Source organism: Coenobita brevimanus, chromosome 26, assembly GCF_032717465.1.
Source record: "Coenobita brevimanus isolate Jiangsu-jjx chromosome 26, ASM3271746v2, whole genome shotgun sequence".
NCBI lineage: Eukaryota > Metazoa > Arthropoda > Malacostraca > Decapoda > Coenobitidae > Coenobita > Coenobita brevimanus.
Genome location: NC_136979.1, coordinates 43,908,741 through 43,930,793, shown reverse-complemented (window position 1 = coordinate 43,930,793; position 22,053 = coordinate 43,908,741). Strand labels below are relative to the sequence as shown.

The window sequence follows — 22,053 nt, the reverse complement described above, 5'->3', positions numbered from 1 at the left end:
TATAGTGAGGCCACTTAAATCCAAAAGCATTGAAATGTCGCCTTACACCCCGAGGATGCCTTGAGTATATTGATGGCTATCTACTTACCAAGTTTCATGACTTTATGACAAACTGCCTAGCCTGTGGCCTAATTTTGAAAATCATCAACATGCTGCATTTGGCACGTGCCACGTGCACTGTCAGGGTGTGATGAAACCTGTCAAAAACAAATCTTAAAGAATGGGGATATCATGTGGTGCAAACCAAGCAGTGACTGGCCCTGTGGTTGCTGAGATACAAGCTTCTCAAAAGCATTACAATCGGGCTGGGTTGGGCCGCTCATATTTGAGAAAATGACATTACTGTACTTGACAAGAGACTCATGAGGACTTCGCCCTTGCTCGTAAACACCTGAACTAAAAGTAGGCTAATTACAGTATATCACTGAATGAGAAAACAATCACATCTGATTCTATCAATTTTGATCTTGTACTTTCAAAACTGCATTTTTTCCGATTTGTAAATGAGACAGACAAAGTAAAAAGGAGAGGGTAATCTGTCTGTTAACATACTAACTATGGCAGTAATTACAATGCAATATCCAAAACACTAACCTTGGTTCTGTGAGTTAAGCGTATTCCTGGAGCCAGATCTTGACCACGACCCTCTCTTGCGATGGTCCTCAGCTGTTGTCACGTTATCCAGGCTCAGGTCCAGGTCTGCCCCACGGCCGGCCCTTGTACTGTTGGTGTGGAGGAGTGGCCGTGGCGGAGGGATGTCGTCTTCGGAGCCCAAGTCATTGCTGGTTCTGAAAGAGCTGCTCTTGCTGATCTGCTCCAGGTTTGGGGTTCGGTCTGATGCCACGCTGGGACTGTGGGGGACCTCAGGGGTGTCTGAATCCTCCCGCCTGCCTCTGTCCTCCTCATCCTGCTCTGTCGAATCCACATTTTCAGTTTCATCACCCTGATTGTACTTTTTGGCAAGCAGGGACTGAGTCTCCTTTTCGATATTGCGAATGTCCTCTATTGTGAGGCCCCACCACTCATCCAGCCACGCCCACGCCTGACGGTGAGCACGTAGCATGGTTTTCCGTAGTGCTGGAGGGATTAAATGACAACTTTAATCTTGAATTCTGTCATTATCTTCATCATCATCCCAATTTCTTTATTCCACCTAGGATTGGGGTGGAATAGGGTTGCAGGAACAAGGAAAGAAAAAAAAAATAGTGTACAGTAACAGAGGGATAACTAATCAACAGTATGCCTAGCAAAAAAAGGACATACACTTACTTACTCACCATTCAGGTCTCTGGACTCTAGACTCCACCCCTCTTGCAATCTAAAAATGATTTCCCCTCAAAACTAAGAAAAATGAAACCCTGAAACTTTTACTGAAATCACAATAAATGGTGAAACAAATAATGAAGAACCTGGAGCAGTGGCATCTTCATCGTGGGTCAAAGCAGAGGAGGAGGACAGTATGGAGACTAAATCATCGCAAACCCCCTCAGCCCCTCACGGGGCCCGAGGACCTGGGAGGGGCTTAAGTTGCCTGGGCAAGTACCACATCTCCAAACACAACACACACAACAATGCTGTCTTTTGTAAACCAAGAAATGACTCCTCGGCAGTCATTTCTCGAAGACTTCTTCTAGCTGGTGACATCAAGAGCAATCCAGGACCCTTTAACAAATACATATGTCCAATATGCTCAAAACACATCACTTCAAGTCAACAGGGTTCGGTTCAATGTAGTTCCGGCAAGAACTGGACCCATTATACCTGCACAACACTAGCACCAAGAGAACATTACAAAAACACCTGGACCTGCTGCTTATGCTCCTTCCTCCCAACCTCTAAACCCCCCACCAGCCCCTCTCTTACTCCCTCCACACCTTCTCAGCCTAACCCACTGATCCTTCCCACACCACCAAACCCCCCACCCCTCCCATTCTAACTCGATGCTTATCTCTATCACAACCTTCTCCTACCCCTTCTCCCCCTCCCCCTCCCGATGCTGCAACACCCAACAGACATCACACACAAATTAACATTCTTCAAATAAACACAGATGGCATAAGCCCAAAAAACAAGAACTCACACAATTCATCAAACAACAAAACATACACACTGCCATCTTACAAGAAACAAAACTACGCAGTACACAAAAAACACCTACACTTCATAACTTCACAACCATCAGACAAGACCGGGCAGATGGTGGTGGCAGTGGACTCGTCACCCTAGTACACCAATCCATCAACTTTTCAGTAACTAGTGCACACACAAAATCAATTCTCCCCCCACATGGCACCACAACAGAAATACAGTACAATAAATTAAAATACACACTGGCAACAAATCACAGGCGACAATCACCACTACAAACATTCCCTCCCAGTTATCCCCCACAGTACAACACAATTATTTTCCTCAAATACACCACATCACTAATATACCCAACATCATCCTGGGTGGTGATTTCAAAGCCATGGCATCGGCCTGGCATTTCAACAACCCTGACACAGACAGAGGGTTGGTACTACAATCTCAAATAGATAATCTTTTCATCCTCAACAATCTCCATCAACATACCCATATCTCTCACCAAGCCCTCTTCCTCCTATCATCCCCAGACATCACATTTTGCTTCCCAAACCTTGCCCCAACAACATCCTGGAGAGTGATCAAAACCCTTGGCTCTGACCACCTCCCAATCATCATCACTACCAAAACCAGAATCACCCCAGCTGGCCACAGACACACATACACTCATTATAAGAGGGTCAACTGGGAGGCCTTCACAACCAAAACAGAACAATACTTTGAAACATTAAACAGTACACCCATCACAAACATCAACACCGCTGTGCACACTTTCAATATAATTATTCAAAATGCAGACAAAAGACACACCCCTAGAGGCAACAGAAAGTGACACAATCCCAACTTCACATCAGAAACTCAAGGCCTCATCAGTCAACACGACACAATGCAACACTCCCCAACACTCCATACACAAGACACCGTACTACAAATACAGGCACTCAACACTCAAATAAACAATAAAAATATCAGAGCAGCAAACATTAAATTATCACCAAACACTTTATCACAAAACAAACACCAGCAAACTCTACAAAACACTAAATAGCATCACACTCTCCAACAGCAACATTACGCAATCACACACTGCCATCACAACAACAGACACCACACCCTCAAACAAACAACATGCAAACACTCTCATCAAGCATCGCTGATGTCTGTCTATTAAGCACTTTATGGAAGACTGCACTGCACACAATCACCTACGCCAACAACACATACATTCCTTGAGAGCTCTGTGGGAAAGCCCGGTCTCGGCCATGGCCTTCCTTAGGGACTCGGTGCTGTTTGGCCAGACTGCTTAGGGAACAACTACTACTACTACTACTACTCTCATCAATCACTTTTCAACATCGCGACAACCGACATGTCATCTTACACAAGAGTCAGTTTCCCACAGACCCAGACTTCGTACACTTCACTTACAACCAGAGAAGCACGTCAATAGCAACCATAAGCACTCATCTGCCTCTGGCCCACACAACATATGCAACATACATCTAAACTTAAACATCTTAGACCACTAGGCATACAAGCACTCACCAACATATCAAACTACAGCTACTCACACAACATAATAACCAACATCTGGAAGCATGGTACTATCATCACTATCCCCAAACCCAACAAACACCCCACGTTGCCTTCCTCACACCGCCCCATCATACTCCTCTGCACCCCCTCCAAAGTCACTGAATGACTAGTATTACAATTAGTAACACCTCACATCCCACTAACCTCATCACAACAAGGTTTTGGGCTGCTACACTCCACAAACACTCTTCTTACAGACCTTACACAAAGAGTTTTTGATGTCATCAATTCAGCTTGCCCACCACATAGAACACTCCTAGTCACACTAGATATCAGCAAAGCTTTTAATGCCATCCCCCAACATAACCTCAAGAACAAAATATTCAGCAAAAACATGCACAATAACAAAAAAAGATGGTTGGCGAACGACTTACCAGGCAGATGTGCACGTGTAACATTTGACAATCAGTTACAGAACATCAGAAACTTCACAAACGGCATCCCTCAAGGATCTGTTTTGTCCCCTATACATTTTAACCTATACATGCACGATACCCACACCCTACACAACACAGATACACATAGCTTCGCATAACACTTACAGGTACACACCAAAACACAAACACAGTTGCACACATCCTCCAACCTTACCTCAACACACTACATGAATGGTTCACCACAAACAGACTCAATACAGACCCATCCAAATCTACAGTGACTCTTCTCACAAACTGAACAGCAGATCATAGTCACATTCCACACCTCACCATAAACAACACCCCTCTACCACACACACACGCCGACAGAGAAGGAGGTCTTTGTGGATCATGGGGAAATAATCATCGAATCAGCAGTGAAAAGGAGGCCAGCTTATTGTGATTATGTGAATGAATACGTGAGTGGTGGTCCCGTCTGATATTAGTGAAAAAAAAAAGCAGATTTTGGTCAAACATGAGTACAAAAACACTGTGGAAGGAGACAGATTTCATAGGTTGCATCATAGCAGAAGTAGGTAGGTCAATGTTTACATCTGATGGTGGTGAATTTGCAGGCTTCTCTGATCAGGATAAGGGTAAAAGAAGTGCTAAACTGAACTAAACAAGAGAAGCAGGAGTGGAGAAAATGGTGGAGAATAATGTCCAGGAGTTGAAAAGGGTATGGATAATAATTAGAGAGTTGCAGGAACGGACCTGAGAACAGGAGAAAGACATTAAGATACTTCAGACCAAGTTTGTTGGAGCCAGTGGCTGAATTGGTAGAGAGGCGGCCTGCAGTCCTAACGGACCCAGGATCGAATCCCAGCTGGGGCTGGGAACAGTTTAAGGATTTGAAAATCCTAAAAAGCAGACTTTTCCGATCTACCAGATGACCTGCCAACGTGTCATAAAAATACCCCCGCTAATACTAACACACCAATCCTGTATGAGACAATCCTAGCATGTATTCAATACGGATGGCAGGTGTTAGCACCAAAGTGGTGACATGTGGAGGTATGGATAATAATTAGTGAGTTGCAGGAATGGACCCTAGAACAGGAGAAAGACATTAAGATACTTCAGACCAAGTTTGGGGGAGGCGGTGGCTGAATCGGGACCCAGGATCAAATTCTGGCTGGGGCTGAGAACAGTTTAAGGATTGGAAAATCCTAAAAAGCAGACTTTCCTGATCTACCAGATGATCTGCCGACATGTCGTAAAAATACCCCCACTAATACCAATACACCAATCCTGCATGAGACAACCCTAGCATGTATTCAATATGGATGGTGGGTGTTAGTGCCAAAGTGGTGACATGTGGAGGTGTAGGAGGATTACTGGGCCTTGTGATAGGTCACTGCCCCTGAGAAATAGGCCCTGAAGCCTTTGCCCGGAGTCGGACACGTATTTAAAAAAAAAAAAAAAAAAAAAAAAAAAAGTTGGAAAACGTCTGCACATGCAGTGCTGAACAAGAAAGGTAAGTTACAGAATTAAAACTGAGTAACAAATCTGCCTCAAATGAAATAAAATAGCTCAAGGGAGGAAAATAAAAGGTTGGAAGAAGAAAGGGCCAGGATGAAAAGTAAACTTGACAAGCATGAATCAAAATCAAGGATACAAGATGAGCATATTAAGGATATCAAGGAGCAACACAAGGGGTGAATGAAAATTCAAGAGGAAGGAAATATAAATCTGAAAGAGATTACAGAACAACAAAGCAAGGAAAAGGTGGAAAAGGAAGTGGTTATGGTACTAAGAAGTAGTGGTTAGGGTACTAAGAAGAAGAAAATCTTTAGTCAGGGATTAAGCAGACAAGAAAAAATGAATGATAATTTCAGGAGTAAAACAAAAACATATGACAGTTGGATCAGAAAGGGAAAGAGAAGAATTGAGTAAAGCTAAAGAGATAATATCAGTAGTTATGGAGGGTAACAACAAAGCTCAAGAAGAGACTGAAGAAGTGTTTAGGTTAGGAAAGTACGAGGAAGCAGGGGCGAGGCCACTTAAAGCTGAAGTCACAGGTAATGGAAAATGAAATCACCAACAGAACATGGAAATTATCAGAAAAGGAGGAGTTCAAGAGTGTCTGGATAAGAAGAGATGCAAATGAGGACGAAAAAGCTAAGTTAAGGAGCTAGTAAAGGAAGCAAAGGCAAAAAACGAACAGACAACAGAGGAAGAGAAGACAGTGTTCTACTGGAGAGTTATGGATCAGAAATTAAGGAAGTGGTACCGACAGAGAGAGCGAGAGAAGAGGGAATAAAGAACAATGGAAAAGTTGGAAAGTAGCACATACTAATGTTGATGGTTTAATATCGGCAAGGTTAGAAATCAACGATTACTTGACGGTACATGAACCAGATATTATGTGCTTTGTAGAGACCAAGTTAAGAAAGGATATTGATATCTATATGGGAGATGGTAAATACAAACTGTGGAGAAGAGACAAATAAGAAAAAAATGGGAGGAGGAGTGATGACAGCAGTGAACAACAACATAAATGTGGAGAATATGGAACTGGGAGGGGGTATGGCTGAAGCGATAAATATGAAACTAGAAACTGAAGAGAATGTCAAGAGAGACATTGCAGAGGTATACATGGAATGATGATGAATACCAGGAGCTGTATTCAGACTGGTTAGTTACCTACAGAAAGTGACTGAGAAAAGTAAGAACATAATTCTGATGGGTGATTTTAATAACAAAGAGGTGAACTGGGGGAAATGGGACTCAGGAGGCAGTGAAGATTCATGGAGCACTGTATTGTTAAATATAGCAATGAATAATGTAAGGACCCAGCGGGTCAAAGATGAGACAAGATTTAGAGGTGATGACATGCCAGCAAGACTAAATTTACTGCTGACCAAAGAACCTGATGTAATTCTATCTATCTATCTATAGCCCGACGCCCTAATCCCGCAAAGGGTGGCCGCAGACAAAACGCCTCCAAGTCACTCTGTCACCCACCATTTGACTCCCCTCCCCCCAACTCACCCCCCCCTCCCTCATATACCTCTCAACTCCATCCCTCCACCTCACCCTCGGTCTACCCCTCCCTCTCCCTCCCTCCACCTCACCTACATACACCCTCTTAGTCAGTCTTTCATTCTCCATCCTCTCCACATGTCCAAACCACCTCAGTGTATTTCTCCTAATCTTTTCAACCACATCCACATCTACCCCACAACGTTCCTTCACTTCTTCATTCGTCAACCTGTCCCTCCATGTCACTCCACATGCTCCTCTCAAGTAACTCATTTCCACTGCTCTCACTCTTGACTTGTTCCCCTCTTGCAAGGTCCACGCCTCGCTTCCATACGTCAGGGTAGGGATCACAATACCATCATGCAGTGACTTCTTAACTTCCATACTCACCTCCCTATTTCTCATCACTGCTTTCAGTGTGCCAACAACCTTCCTTCCCTGCTGTACCCTTTCACGTACTTCATCCCCCAAAGTTCCATCCTTACTCATCACACTACCCAAGTACTTGAATGCACTCACATTCTCCATATCCTCACCATCCAACCTCACTGCACACTCTGTGACTTCATTCCTCTCAAACACCATAACTTTACTTTTGTTTACATTAACTTTCAGCTTCCTCCTCCTACACACTGTCCCAAATTCATTCACCAAACCTTGCAACTCCCATTCATCTTCACTCATCAATACTGTATCATCAGCAAACAGCAACACCGGAAATACCTGTGTCCTATAGGAAAATGTGATCATGTGGTCACTGAGTTCCACATGATAAAAGTGAACGTGGTGAGAAGAGATGAGCTATATAAGCAGGGAAGATACAACCTTGGGAAAGCAAACTTTACAGGATTGAGGAAATTTTTTGAAAATGTGGATTGAAGAAAATTAAGAGAAACAAGAGACATACAGAGGAAGTGGGATATCGTTCTAGACCTCTATAATTCAGGAGTGGAAAAATATGTGCCAAGAGTAAGTGGGAAAGAAAACAGGAAGAAGGACTGGTTTAAAAGAAGGTGTATGACAGCAAAAAAAGAGAGGGACATGGCATGGAACAACCAGAGAAAGAGAGGTAATAATAGAACAAAGGAAGAATACAGAAGAACTAAAAATGAATATACAAGAATACGTAGAGAGGAAGAAAGGAACTTTGAAAAAGGTATAATTGACAAATGCAAGGAAGACCCCAAATTGTTTTACAGATTTGTTAATGGCAAACTGAAACAAAAGGAAGGAATCACCAGACTGAAAGTAGAAGGAGAGGTCTATAAAGATGCGGCATTGCAAGCAGAAATAATGAACAAATGCTTCCAATCGGTTTTCACCAAAGAAAAGGATTTTATGGAGGGGGAGGGAGTGATTAGAAATGTAGTGATAAAAAGACATAGAAGTGGAAGTGCAGGAAGTGTATAAATTACTGGAAACTCAAAATGCAAGGAAAGCCCCAGGATCAGATGGAATCTCTACTTGGGTACTGAAAGAATGCAGAGAACAACTGGCTGATAAGATTCACAGTGCATTCTCTGGAATAAGGGAAAGTGCCTTGGGAATGGAAGAGGGCCAATGTGGTACCAATTTATAAGAAAGGAAACAAGGAAGAATCCCTGAATTACAGACCACTGTCCCTGACCAGCACAGTCACAAAACTGTTTGAGAGAATACTGAAAGACAGATGGATAATATATCTGGAGGAGATGAACATTCTGGTTGAAAGTCAGTTTGGATTCAGAAGTGAAAGGTCATGTGTTTCCAACTTGTTGAGCTTTTACTCAAGAGCGACTGACGTACTAAAGGAGAGAGACAGTCGGGTAGATTGTGTGTATTTAGCTTTGGAGAAAGCCTTTGACATGGTACCCCACAAGCGACTAATGTGGAGACTGGAGCACGGAGGAGGACTAAAGGGAAACCTCCTGGAGTGGATGAGAGACTTCTTGAGAGACAGGCAAATGATAACAGTAATAAAGGACAAGATGTCTGGATGGAGGGAAGTAACAAAAGGAGTTCCACAGGGCTCAGTGTTTGAGCTAAAAAATGTTCCTGATTTATGTAAATGAGACGGTAGATGGAATGAACAGTTATACAAATTTGTTTACTGATGATGCAAAGATCTTGAGGAGAGTAGACGTTGAAGAAGACAGTAAAATGCTGCAAGAAGACCTGGATAGGATTCATGACTGGAGCCGGATGTGGGAAATGAAATTCAATGCAAAAAAATGTAAATTATTGGAAATGGGTAAAAGTACCTATGAGGCCATCACTGAATTATATATTGAGTAATGAACCAATCACAAAAGTGAGAGAAGAGAAAGATTTGGGAGTGCTGGTCCAGGATAGTTTTCATTTGAAAAACACATCAACAAGATAGTTACAGAGACATACAATCTCTTGACTAATATAAGAGTGGCATTTCATTACATGGATGGGGAGATGATGAAAAAATTGATAGTGGCCATGATCTGCCCCAGGTCGGAATATGTGTCAGTATTGTGCTCCCCTCACTTGTTGAAGTGCTGCCTACTTCTTCCTTAGCCTTTATCATTCTTTTTCTGTGCCTGCCCTCCTCTCTTCCTATTTCTCCCATCTTTCCTGTCACTTCTTATTGCTTTTCTTTCCTTTACGGGTGGCTTTACATTGAGTGACAAGCCAAATGGTTTTCTGTAAGCCAAGAAACCATTCACAACACTGGGTGGTAACCATATAACCAAACCATACGTGCTCCCTACGTGTCAACAAGTGGGTTGGTGGAGGGTTAGTGCCCCTCCTCGTAAAACAAATAACTCAAAGTCAAATGGCCACCCCTTACGGGATTATGGCATCTGGCAATAGATAGATAGATAGATACTGTGCTCCCCACATAAAAAGAAAGATATAAACAAGATCGAGAGAATACATAGAACAGCAACCAAAATGGTCCCTAGCCTGGCAGATCTGTCATACAGAGAGAGGCTGGAAAAGCTGGAGCTGCCTTCCCTAGAAGAAAGGAGAGAGAGGGGCGACATGATTGCAGTGTTCAGGGCCATGATGGGAGTAGACAAAACTGATAGAAAAGATCTGTTTACATGGGATAGGAGAGTAACAAGAAGACAGGGAATGTAATTGAAAAAGCCAAGTTGCTTGAAGGATAACCAGAAATATAGTTTTCCACACAGATACACAAACCTGTGGAATAGCCTGGACAATGAGATCATTCAGTCTAAAAACTTAAATGCATTCAAAGCTAAATCTGACTTACTGTCACTGCTCACATATCGTGCAATCAGAAAGCGTGAAATTAGTCATAACACGGCCCATTTTTTTTAGTCCAAGACATGGTCAAAACGCGATTTTGACAAATATGACACGGGTGGAGAAATTGCCCATTTCTTAGAAGAACGTACTACACTACTACAATAATGAAAACGTGGCCTGAGGCCAGAAATTATGAAATATTTAGTCATTATGCGAGACAACTGGTTAAAACACAGTAAAAAGCACACAAAACGTAGGCAGATTTAGTTATAGCACACACTGCACCTGCCGGTGCTATATGCATGTCACGTGTCTGCACAGGGTGTTGTCATGGTCTACTGAGCATTCCTGTGCCACTCCAGTCAACCCTTTCCCCACTCTGCCTACGCATGTGCTGTGTGTTAACTTTGCTCTTTTTTTTTTGGCCACCTGACCCAGCCTAACCATGCCGCCCTAATGTGACTCAGGAAGACGGTGGAAGAGTTTGACCCAGGAGCAGAAGCTTGATGTGATGAAGCGGAAGGAGAGAGGTGAACGAAAATGTGCCACCGCCAAAGCGTGCCAAGTCAATGAGTCAACAATTCGTCTGACCCAGGGCTTGTTATGATGGGAAGGTACCTGGTCATGTATTGCAACTGACAGGAGAGAGAAGGAATTTCAATTGGCTCTATAAATGCACGAAGGACTCTGGAGCCAGCGTGGCCAGAGGACCTACCCTGCCTTGAAAACCCATTCCCCCTCCCCCCAGGAAGCCCACAAACTCTTGAATTCATGGTGAGGAATCCTCCAGTGTTTGTATGTACTGAAGTCATTTTTAGGTAGGTAAAAGTCCTGGGAAAAATCCCAGAAAAAAATTGCCCCAAAAGGTGACGTTGGGGCTGGCTTCAGTACCACAAAACCCTTTAACATGTAAACATATGGCTGTATAATGTGGAATTTTCATAAAGTAGGACCTGCCAGGAACAATATTCGAGAGTTATGTGACCAGTAACTATCGAGAAAAAGAGACAGGACACCACAGGCGTAGCTCATTTCCTGTATATCACAACTAGGTAATACACACACACACACACACACACACACACACACACACACACACACACACACACACACACACACACACAAAATCCTTGGTGTAACATACATTAATGTCATTTAAACAACACATCACAAACATTAAAAATAAATTAACACGAAGACTCAATGCCCTCAGGTTGCTTGCCAGTACAATATTCAGACACAACAAAGAAACCACCACCACAGTATACAAACAATATACAGCATATAGAAGCCCTGCTTGGGCTTCTAACCTAACTAAAACACACTACAACATCCCACAGACCAAAAAGAACAAGGCCTTAAAAATAATCCCACACTACACAGCTACTACACCCACAGACCACCTACACCCAGAAACCAAAGTCCTCAAAGTCAAGGATCATCTAGACATGAAAGGCACACAAATTCTTCCTGCAGCCTCCACAAATCCACACCATCCACCACACTACATGGCAGCACATCCACACACACCAAGGAACATCAAAACAACACCCAGCACATGATATCATACACAAATACTGTTATCTCTCCCCCCTCACCCACCTCAAACCAGCTTCCAGAAGTATTTCCATGCTCAAATCACTTGCCACTTCATTCAGTCACTCAAAGACAACAAACAGCTGCACACACGGCCTCCTGATAACCACCCTTCTGAATCCTACCTCCCTTGTGAGGACAAGGTCCACCTGGCCAGGCTGAGACGTGGGCATCATCCAGCCCTCTTGAGTTATCAGAAGAGGCTGGATGACTCAGTCGTTGATGCCTGTCCAAGATGCAGTACAGCACTCCATACTATTAAGCACGTTATGAAAAACTGCATTGCAGACAATCGCCTGTGCCAACAAAACAACATACACTCCTTGAGAGCTCTGTGAGAAAGCCCGGTCTCAGCCATGGCTTTCTGTAGGGATCCAGGACTGTTTGGCCAGACTGCCTAGGGAACAACTACTACTCCTACCACACATAAATACAGAATGACAAAACTGGCAATTTTCACATACTACTGTATGTACATTAGAATAAACTCAAAAGTATAACAGAATTCATGGAACTAGCCAACATCATCATTGTGACCTCTTTTTCCACCTAAGGATAGAAAGGGGCACAGTCCAGAAAGACAGGAAAGAGAAAGCACAACAGTGGGAGAACTACAATTCTGAAAGCAGTTAAGTTTACAAAATCCACCAGTTTACGTACCAACATCATGTATGAACTTCTCTATCTTGGTCTGCATTCCCCAGTACCGGAACTCCACCTTACACAGCTTGTATGCACACATGATTGCTTCACCAGTGGGCAGAGGTGTTTCTCTGTCCTGTGTGTGAAGAGAAAGATAGTGGATGAAGCAGTGAGAAAAATGCCCAGGAGCTATAAAGTGATTGTAATGGGTGAAATGAATGGAAGAGTAAGCAATCGTCCTGAGGATGACATAATGGGCTGAAATGGAGTACCAAGAGAAAATGATAATGGGAAGTGACTGAAGGATATGTGTCAGGAAAGGAGGTTATGCATTTGCAACTTGTATTTCAAACCCAAAGACACACATAAATATTCATGGTACAGAAGGAACAGGATCGTGTTGAAAGGAGCCTGACTAATTACGTGCTTGAAGAGAAGTTGATGCTGGGAAGGGTTGCTGATACGAGGGCAATGAGGGGACAATGTGGAGGTCTGTCAGATCATATGACTGTGGCAAGCAAGATCAAGCTGAGAGGTGTGAGGTGGACCAGGAGCGAGAGGAGCTGTCAGGGAGAGAGACTGTCAAGCTGTGGATCAAAGAAATGGCAGATGAATACAGGATCAAAGAAGGGGGGGCATTGGAATCAGTGAAGTGGAATGAAATGGATCTAGTCAGCCTGTGGAATGCACATAGGGATTGCTTAGCTAGGAATGCTAAAGCTGTGTGTGGTGTGGCATGAGTAAAAATGAAGAAGAAAGGTAAGGCATGGTGGGATGAAGAGGTCAAGAGAGCAGTGAAGGAAAAGAGTTAGCAGTGGCTAGAGTGGTTACAGGACAGGGGTTCAACTGAAATTAGAATTCCATCCTTCCTCTTCTGTCTTTCCTTCATTCTTTCCTCTTTCTTCTGCCTATGGGTGACTACACTGATTGACAAACCAAATGGCTTCCTGTACACTAGGAAACCATTTACTAGGCTGGGTGGGAACCATAAAATTATGGTGCCTGATGGTTTGTGGGTAATTAAGGTGCTCCAATCAAACTGAGCCTGTGTAGGTTTATATCCATGGGATGGTTGGGGTTTACTGCTCACGTAATGCCACTCAGGGATGAGTGAGGCTGGTCACTCTCATCTTAAATGTCACGACCAACTTAGCTAGCCCTGGGTTCCTGTGCTCCTCTATGGGGCGACATAGGATTGGATGATGGATGGATGGATGGGTGGATGCATGAAGCATGTAAAGAGACTAGTGAAGAGGAAAAAGAAAGAAGTAAATTATGATCTAGGATGAAAAATGGATGCAAATTACTCAGAAAATAGGAAGTTATTCTGGAAAGAGCTGCGAAAATGTAGATGTGACAGCAGAATGAAATGTGAAAGTGTGAAGGATGTAACTGGTAGATTATACACCCATGGGGATGAAGTAAGGACCAGATGGAAAGAATATTTTAAAAGCCTGATAAATGGGAATGGGGAGAGCAAAGCTGCTGTAAACATGATTGGTTTTGGGGGTGTGCAGAGAAGGAATGCAGTGTCAGGAAACGTGACACTTCTATCTATCTATCTATTGCCAGACGCCTCAATCCCGTTTGGGGTGGCCACAAACAAATCGCCTCCAAGTCGCCCTGTCCCCCGCCATTTCACTCCCCTGCTCCCAACTCACACCCCCCTCTCTCATATACCTCTCCACCCCATCTCTCCATCTCATCCTCGGCCTCCCCCTCCCTCTTTCCCCCTCCACCTCACTCACATACACTCTCTTCGTCAGTCTTTCACCCTCCATCCTCTCCACATGGCCAAACCACCTCAGTGTGTTCCTCATAACGCTTCCTATTACATCCACATCCACACCACAACGCTCCTTTATATCCTCATTCGTCAGCCTGTCTCTCCATGTGACTCCACAGGCTCCTCTTAAATAACTTGCACAGGTGTAAAACGTTGTGAATCGGCTGAAATATAGGAAAGCTGCTGGAGCTGATGAGGTGTATGCACAGATGATTATGTGTAGTGGAGAGAGGGGAATGAAGTGTTAGTTGGAGATATGTCAGAAGGCATGGATGAGTGAAACTGTGTCAGCATAGTGGGAAAGACTGTGATTTTACCCTGTACAAAAATAAAGGTGCGCAAAGTGAGTGCAAGAATTATTGCAGTATAAGTTTATTGAGTGTTGCAGAAAGTATATGGAAGAATTATAATGAGGAAGTAAGAGTGAGATCAGAAGTCCTTGTGAGTGATGAACAGGGTGGCTTTAGGAGTGGCAGAGGATGTGTGGGTCAAATATCTGAGGTGAGACAGATAGTGGAGAAGGCTTGTGAGAAGAACTATCAGCTGTTTATGGCATTTATGGATCTGGAAAAATATACGGCAAAGTAGACATAGAAGGATTGTGGAAGGTTCTGCACATGTACGGTGTAGATGGCAAGCAGCTAGGTGCCACCAAGAGTTTTTACAATGGTAGTGAGGAATGTGTAAGGGTAAATGGGCATCAAAGTGATTGGTTCACAATCACTGTGGACATGAGACAAGGTTGTGTGATGTCCCCAAGGTTGTTCAACATATATATGGATGAGGTGATGAGAGAAGTAAAAACACAAGTAATGGAGACAGGGATGGCATTGGTAATGAATGGTGATGGATGGAATATCTCAAATTTGTTGTATGCTGATGATGCAGTGCTACTTGCAAATACCGGACAAGAACTTGGTTGACCCCTGCAGAGTATTGCTGATGTCTGTGAGCATTGTACCTTGAGAGTAAATGTAGAAATGACTGAAGTGATGGTAACTGAGAGAGCAGGAGACTCCCTGTGTGAAGTTAAAGTCAATGGAGAGAGACTGGAATTGATAAGAGCATTCAAATACATGGGTACAGTGACAGAAAAAAGAGGAAAATGTGGAGAAAATGGATAACAATAGAGTGGTAAAAAAGGTATAACTGAGTGCATTTGAAGGAGGGAGGAGGTGAGGTAGGCCAAGGTGAAGATGGAGGGATATGGAAGACGACTGTGTGAGGAAGAGAGATATGGAAGACGACTGTGTGAGGAAGAGAGATAAAGAAGTCAGTGAGGCTACGGTAATGACATGAGATCGAGCTGGCAGGATGAATGTTATGAGAAGACGTGCATGAGCAGGGATCTGGCATCCCTTTTTAACATGACAGTGTTTGGACTGACTCTATCGGATACATTTATGTGACGCTACAGAATGTGGTGAAAGTTTTTTGGCCTATCAGATAAAGCCAGGATTCCGGGGGCTTGAATGATGAGTGAATGGAAGCGTGGCCCATTAGACTGGCAAACTTGGGCTGTCTGAGCGTTGCTACTCCTCATCCTGCCCTAGGGTGGGAAAGGAAGTCCAGATGATGAAGATTATTATTATCATGTTAAAATAACTGTTAAAATGGTAAAGGGTTGTCTTCCTGTTCTTGTGAACTGAGAAAGATAACAGACATTCTGTTAATTCTGAAAAGAATTGTCTGTTTAATGATTCATTCACCCACCCATCCATCCATCATCCAATCCATTATTACCCCATCAGAGCTGTACGGGGTTGGGATTAGGTTCTCCAGCTCACGCAATGAACTTGAGACTGACCTGTCACTCTTTCTACAGTACCACTATGTTAATGGCAAACTCAAGCTTCCTCTTCAGTTATAACCCATATGAGCCATGTCCAGCTCAAGAGCCTTAACCCACTAACCACCATGTATCCATCCCAACTGCTGCTTAAACAGCTATCATAAAAACCTGTAAAAATGGTAACAGCCAATTCCACATTACCCCTTTCGAGGCTTAAGTGTGTCCATCCAGAATATTTATGAGTTGGAGATTGATCTATGCCCTTGATGGCCTTATGCTAATATATTTGCTACAAGACGATGACCAGCCTTCTTCCCTTGACAGCATTATACACCTTGGCCCCAAATTGCACGATTCGCAAATAGCGCAAGCTATCTCTTAACATCCACAACGTCTGAAATTAACAATGCTGGTGAAGCCACCATAACAGAAGATGCAATTACTGCAGCATCTATCGAGGACGCATTACAGGAGGTGAGACATAAGGAGGTTACACCAATGCCAGCAACACCAGAAACACAAGGAGAGCTCTCCATGATATTGATCAGCCGAATCTTGGCTGCTGCAGCTGCCTTAATCCTTTGGCTGCAATGGCCATGACAACAATTTATGAGCTCAGTGTGGAGAAATAGGAAAAAACAGTGTGTTTTCAACTCGTGTTTTAACCCACTTATCATTAATCTTAACCTACAAAGTACTAACAGGATCGATCGATCCTTCTTCAGGATTACGCTAGCTGCAGAATGTGATTTATAGAGGAGCCTTTTTAAAAAAAACTGCAGACGCTAGGCTTCAACCCGATTGTGACATATATCAACGCAAACCAATGAGAACTTAGTCCTGAGTAGGGAGGGGGGAGGATCCAGGCCCCTACCCATGGTGGGGGGGGTGATTCCCCCACCGCCCTCTTGCCACCTTCCTCTACACCAATATCTTTGTACACTCTCCCCCTCCCTCGCCTCTGACATCATCCTGCTCCCTCCCTCCCCCTCCCCTACCATCCTCCATCATGCCACCGTGGTTCCTTCCCTTTCCCCTCTCCTCCCTGTCTCCCTGAGGAGGGTTAAATCCCCCTACCCACCCTCCACACCCCTGTACTCCGTCTTTGCCTGTCCTCTTTGCCTTGTGGTGTCTGTTTCCCACCTCTATATCCCCGTACCACCCCTCCAGGCCTCTGCCCACCCCACCCCCACCCCCCACCATGCCGTCTGCTCCCCCCCCCACCTTGAATATTATTATATTATTTGTCATTGTTACTATTCATCGTATGTTTTCATTCAATACCAGATTATTATTTATGTAACTGCATACACCGATGCATGAAACATAAAATGTATGTTTTTTATTTTGATAGCTACACAGCTATGAGGGAAGGGGACAGGGGGAGGGAAAGTGGGGAGGGAAAGTGGGGAGGGGAAAAGTGTTGGGGGGGAAGGGTGTTTGGAGTGAGTGTAGAACATCGACACAATTATTTTGCATGCCATTGTTTGAGAAAAAAAAAAAAATTGAGCTGGAAAATTCTGAAGGGGGGTAGGGGAGGACAGAGGGTAGCTCTAACTTTTTTTCACTTTGGAATTCTTACAGCTACTTGATATGACAGCTCTGAGGGGAGGGGACGTGGAGAAGGGGTGAGGGGAGAGGGGATGGTGGAGTGTGTGAGTAACACCACGAAAAAGATTTTGCATGTTTTTGCTCTTCTTTTTTTTTTTTTTTTTTATTTGGACAGCTACACAGCTATGAGAGAAGGAGATGGGGGGAAGGAAGGTGGGGAGGGGAGAAGTGTTGGAGGGGGAAGGGTGTTGGGAGTAAGTGAGGAACACTGACATAATTATTGTGCATGCTATTGTTTAGAAGAAAAAAAGAGCTGGAAACTTCTGAAGGGTGGGGTAGGAGGGAGGGAGGTAGGGGGTAAGAGAGTAGGGGGGAGGGGAAGAGAGGAGGGGTGATGGGACTGGGTGAAGAAGGTCATGGGAGGGGAAGAATGAGGGAGGGATGGGGTGGGAGCACATAGAAAACTGGAATCGCCCCCCTTGGAAGGGTAACTTTTTTTAACTTAACGGGCTATAGCTCATGAACCAGTTGGTCTAAAATGTTCTGGTTTGTGGCATAAGATGTGTAAATTCAAGCTCTAAACCTTGGACATAAAACTTTTTATTTCTGTAAGAGTAAAAAAATCAGCTCCATATACAGGTTTTCATGGAAGTTTAGTCGATCGAATTGTGTATCCTAGGAGTTAAATGCAGTAGCATTTAATTTATTAATAATATGACTTATTAACCAGAACTAGAATGCAATCTCTGGGTTAAAAAACCGCTCAATGGTTTTTCCACCGCTTTCAACAAGGACAACTATCTTAAAAAGGAAAGAAAGCAAATGCCACTCTGGGGGAAAATATTTCCCACAACCCCTAAAGTTGGGGTCACTCATCCACCAAATAAATTTTCCCCATAAGTCATGTGTATCAGTTAGCGCGATATCAAATAGCATGCGCTCACACATCCACCATATAGGAGAGTTAATTGGGACCAAGGTGTAATTAAAAATTTAAAAAACCTCCAGTCACCACTTTGGGATCATACCTATACAATGCTGTCACTATGACTGAGGCTTTCTAATCACTATCACCAAGTGACATGTAGGGGTGTATGGTATGTAGGAGGACTACTGGGCCTTGATAGCAGAGTGTGAAGCCTATGCCCAGAGTCGGACACTAAAAAAAAAAAAAAATAAACAAAAAAGTGCCCTATAATTCTTTAATCTGAACAATACCCTGCACTGTGATATCAAGATTCACCTTGCACATTTCCCAGTAATCCTGTATCCAGGTGTCAGACAGTGGACCCCGCCCTGTCTTCTGAGACTTGTACTTTCTTGGGTCTTCCTCTTCCACATAGTCTGTTCCATACAGCTGATCCTTCACCACATCAATCAGGTCTGGGAGGTAAGGTTACTGTTAGTGTTGCACAGGTAATGTTGATGAGCTAGTTAAAATGTCCAAACCAAAGTTAATATACTGTAAATACAGTACTACATACACATGAAAATTAGCCTCTTCAGTCCATGGATATACTTTTTATCTCACTCCTAACTGTAGAAAGATACACTCCAGCTTAGGAGAGAGTTTTTGAGCTGAAGGGGACAGATATATGACATGGGGGTTTCCTTACATGAATTAGTTTAATATATGCTAAAGTAAAATCAAAAAGACATCCACTGAGGAATATGTACAGGCAGACCCCTTATATGCGATACCCAGGCATAGCGATGGGGGCAGAAATATCACCCTACCTCACCAAACGATTGCTAAACCCCAGTATAATGATAAGTTTTGTTTTTTTAAACAGATTTTGATGATATTTTATACTTAAATTTTGTGTTTAGGTTGATTTATAAGCTGTTTTTAGACTTAGAGTAATGTTTTAGTCATAGGTGGGGTGAACACTGTCATTTTGGGGTACAGTTTACTAACTTTGATTTTTTCCAGACTTATTTTTGATGATTTTCATATTTAATTTTTTTTGGTTTGAGCTAGAAACTGCTTTAAGGCTTAGTTTAGCTTGTTTTAAAGTTATCTGGGGGTTTAGGTTGGCTAGAAACTTGTTTTTGGACTCATTTGGGTGAGTTTAGAACTTGGTTGGGGGGTAAACCCAAGGCTCAAAAACACATCCCTACACTTTACATGTTAAATCCACCCAGAGGTATGATACCCTGCTTAGCTATGGGTTTTTACTTAACCAACTGCATCATTAAACCGGGGTATGCCTGTACACATACCAGTACTGACCTCTATCAGTTACATTTAGGGTTATTCAACTGCAGTACTCAAATGGTTAATTATACAGTCATCAAAAGCTAGGGTATCATAACAATATTAAATATGGTATGTGTACGATTCTAATATTATATCAAATCTATTCATGGCTGTACAATAGCAAATATTATTCTGATGACACTTTCTACATCAGGTGACAGTTGTTGAGAGATAAGCTATCAAATCTCAGAATAATAATCAAATTCAGATATCATAATTAAACCTCTTAGTATTTACCAATCTCTCTCTGCTTCATTTCTGACTTTGATAAATTGAAGACATTATCTTGGTGTCCACCATCGTTGTAGTAGTAAGTCTCAACCTCGATGCTGAACTTCTCAATGAAGGGGCAAGTGAAGCGTGTCTTCGTGTAAGGGTAGCAGTTCCACGCCTCCTCCTCCACAGACAGTGCAGATTTGGGGATCAGCGACTTCAGCCATCCTGTTAGACACAAATGCAAATCGAAAAGGTGAGCAACTTCAATCATTTTGTTAGTCACAAAAATAAATGGAAAGGCTGGGCATCTTTGTGCATCCTACTTGATACAAATATAAGAGGAAAGGTTGAGAAACTTCTGCCATCCTGTTAGACACAAATATAAATGAAAAGGTTGGGCAACTTCAGCCATCCTGTTAGGCACAAACTTAAACTGAAAAGCCTAGAAACTTCAGTCTTTCTGTCTGGCACAAACATACACTAGAATGCACCCAGAGAGTGTATATCTCTGCCATTCCCAATAAAATTTATGATTTACAGCTGTACTTCCTCCTTCCAACCAAATGAATATCCCACGAAGTCAATTAAGTTGTCAGTCTTAGTCTGTCCTGTTACACTGTCTCAGAGAGCACATACCTTCATCAACATTAATAATATTTATGACTGATTCTTCCATCTGGATCCAGATCCACCTCAAAATCTAAACAACTATTCCTTGACTCACTGCCCACTCATCCACTAATCAAACTGAAATCCAGTAATGACATCAGGTTGTGAGGTGTTCGCAGGGAACCTCATCTTGAGCAGGAAGTGGACAAAAACCGTACATTCCCCTCCGACCAATCATGGCTGCTTACAATACTGCTTCATTTAAACTATCAACACTTTGTCTCACTTTTGAGAGTTCTAACCACTAATGAATTCACAGTTAAGAATTCTTATGAGTTCACAGATTCCCTGTCTAAAGTTAATATACCTGACATATTTCATGTGCAGTTTTGATGTTACCACCCTGTTAACTAATATTGCCATTCATGAAACTATAGACATAGTTATGAGACTACCCAATGAAGACATTGAAATTTTCAAGGGAATGACAAAAAATGTATTCAAAGAACTTTTGGCTCTTTGTGTGAAGGATAGTTTGTACATATTCAATAACAAACTCTACAAACAGATTAATGATACTGCTATGGAAGCGAGGCGTGGACCTTGCAAGAGGGGAACAAGTCAAGAGTGAGACCAGTGGAAATGAGTTACTAGAGAGGGGCGTGTGGAGTGACTTGGATGGACAGGTTGACGGATGAAGAAGTGAAGGAACGTTGTGGGGTGGATGTGGATGTGGTTGAGAAGATTAGGAGAATTACACGGAGGTGGTTTGGACATGTGGAGAGAATGGTGAATGAAAGACTGACTAAGAGGGTGTATGTAGGTGAGGTGGAGGGAGGGAGAGGGAGGGGTAAACCGTGGATGAGGTGGAGGGATGGAGTTGAGAGGTATATGAGGGAGGGGGGGGGGTGAGTTGGGGGGAGGGTAGTCAAATGGTGGGTGACAGTGTGACTTGGAGGCGTTTTGTCTGCGGCCACCCTTTGTGGGATTAGGGCGTCGGGCTATAGATAGATAGATAGATAGCTATGGGATCACCCCTTGGACCTACTTTTGTCAACATCTTTTTATGCTATTAAGGGCAATTATGACTAAGAGATTGTCCTAGTAAAGTAATAATTAAACCATGGATGTACTGAAGGTATGTCAATGATACATTTGTCATGTTTAGAGGTGAAGGCTATGCTTATGATTTTTTGCACAGTTAACACTCGTCATGATAATAAACAGTTCACGACTGAAACAGAGTCCAACAGTAGTCTTCCATTTTTAAATATCATGATCAAGAAAGATAATG

General features: G+C 43.0%; 1 protein-coding gene across 1 annotated transcript in view; it reads right to left on the bottom strand.

Moving 5' to 3' along the window:
- rdgB (retinal degeneration B) overlaps positions 1-22,053 on the bottom strand; it is a 303,195-nt gene that overhangs the window by 244,732 nt on the left and 36,410 nt on the right. The window contains exons 3-6 of the mRNA XM_080267995.1: positions 20,172-20,375; positions 18,918-19,057; positions 12,564-12,681; positions 595-1,077 (exon numbers count right to left, since the gene is read on the bottom strand). Coding sequence (XP_080124121.1) covers positions 595-1,077; positions 12,564-12,681; positions 18,918-19,057; positions 20,172-20,375 — 945 coding nt within the window. The remainder of the gene's footprint in view (positions 1-594; positions 1,078-12,563; positions 12,682-18,917; positions 19,058-20,171; positions 20,376-22,053) is intronic.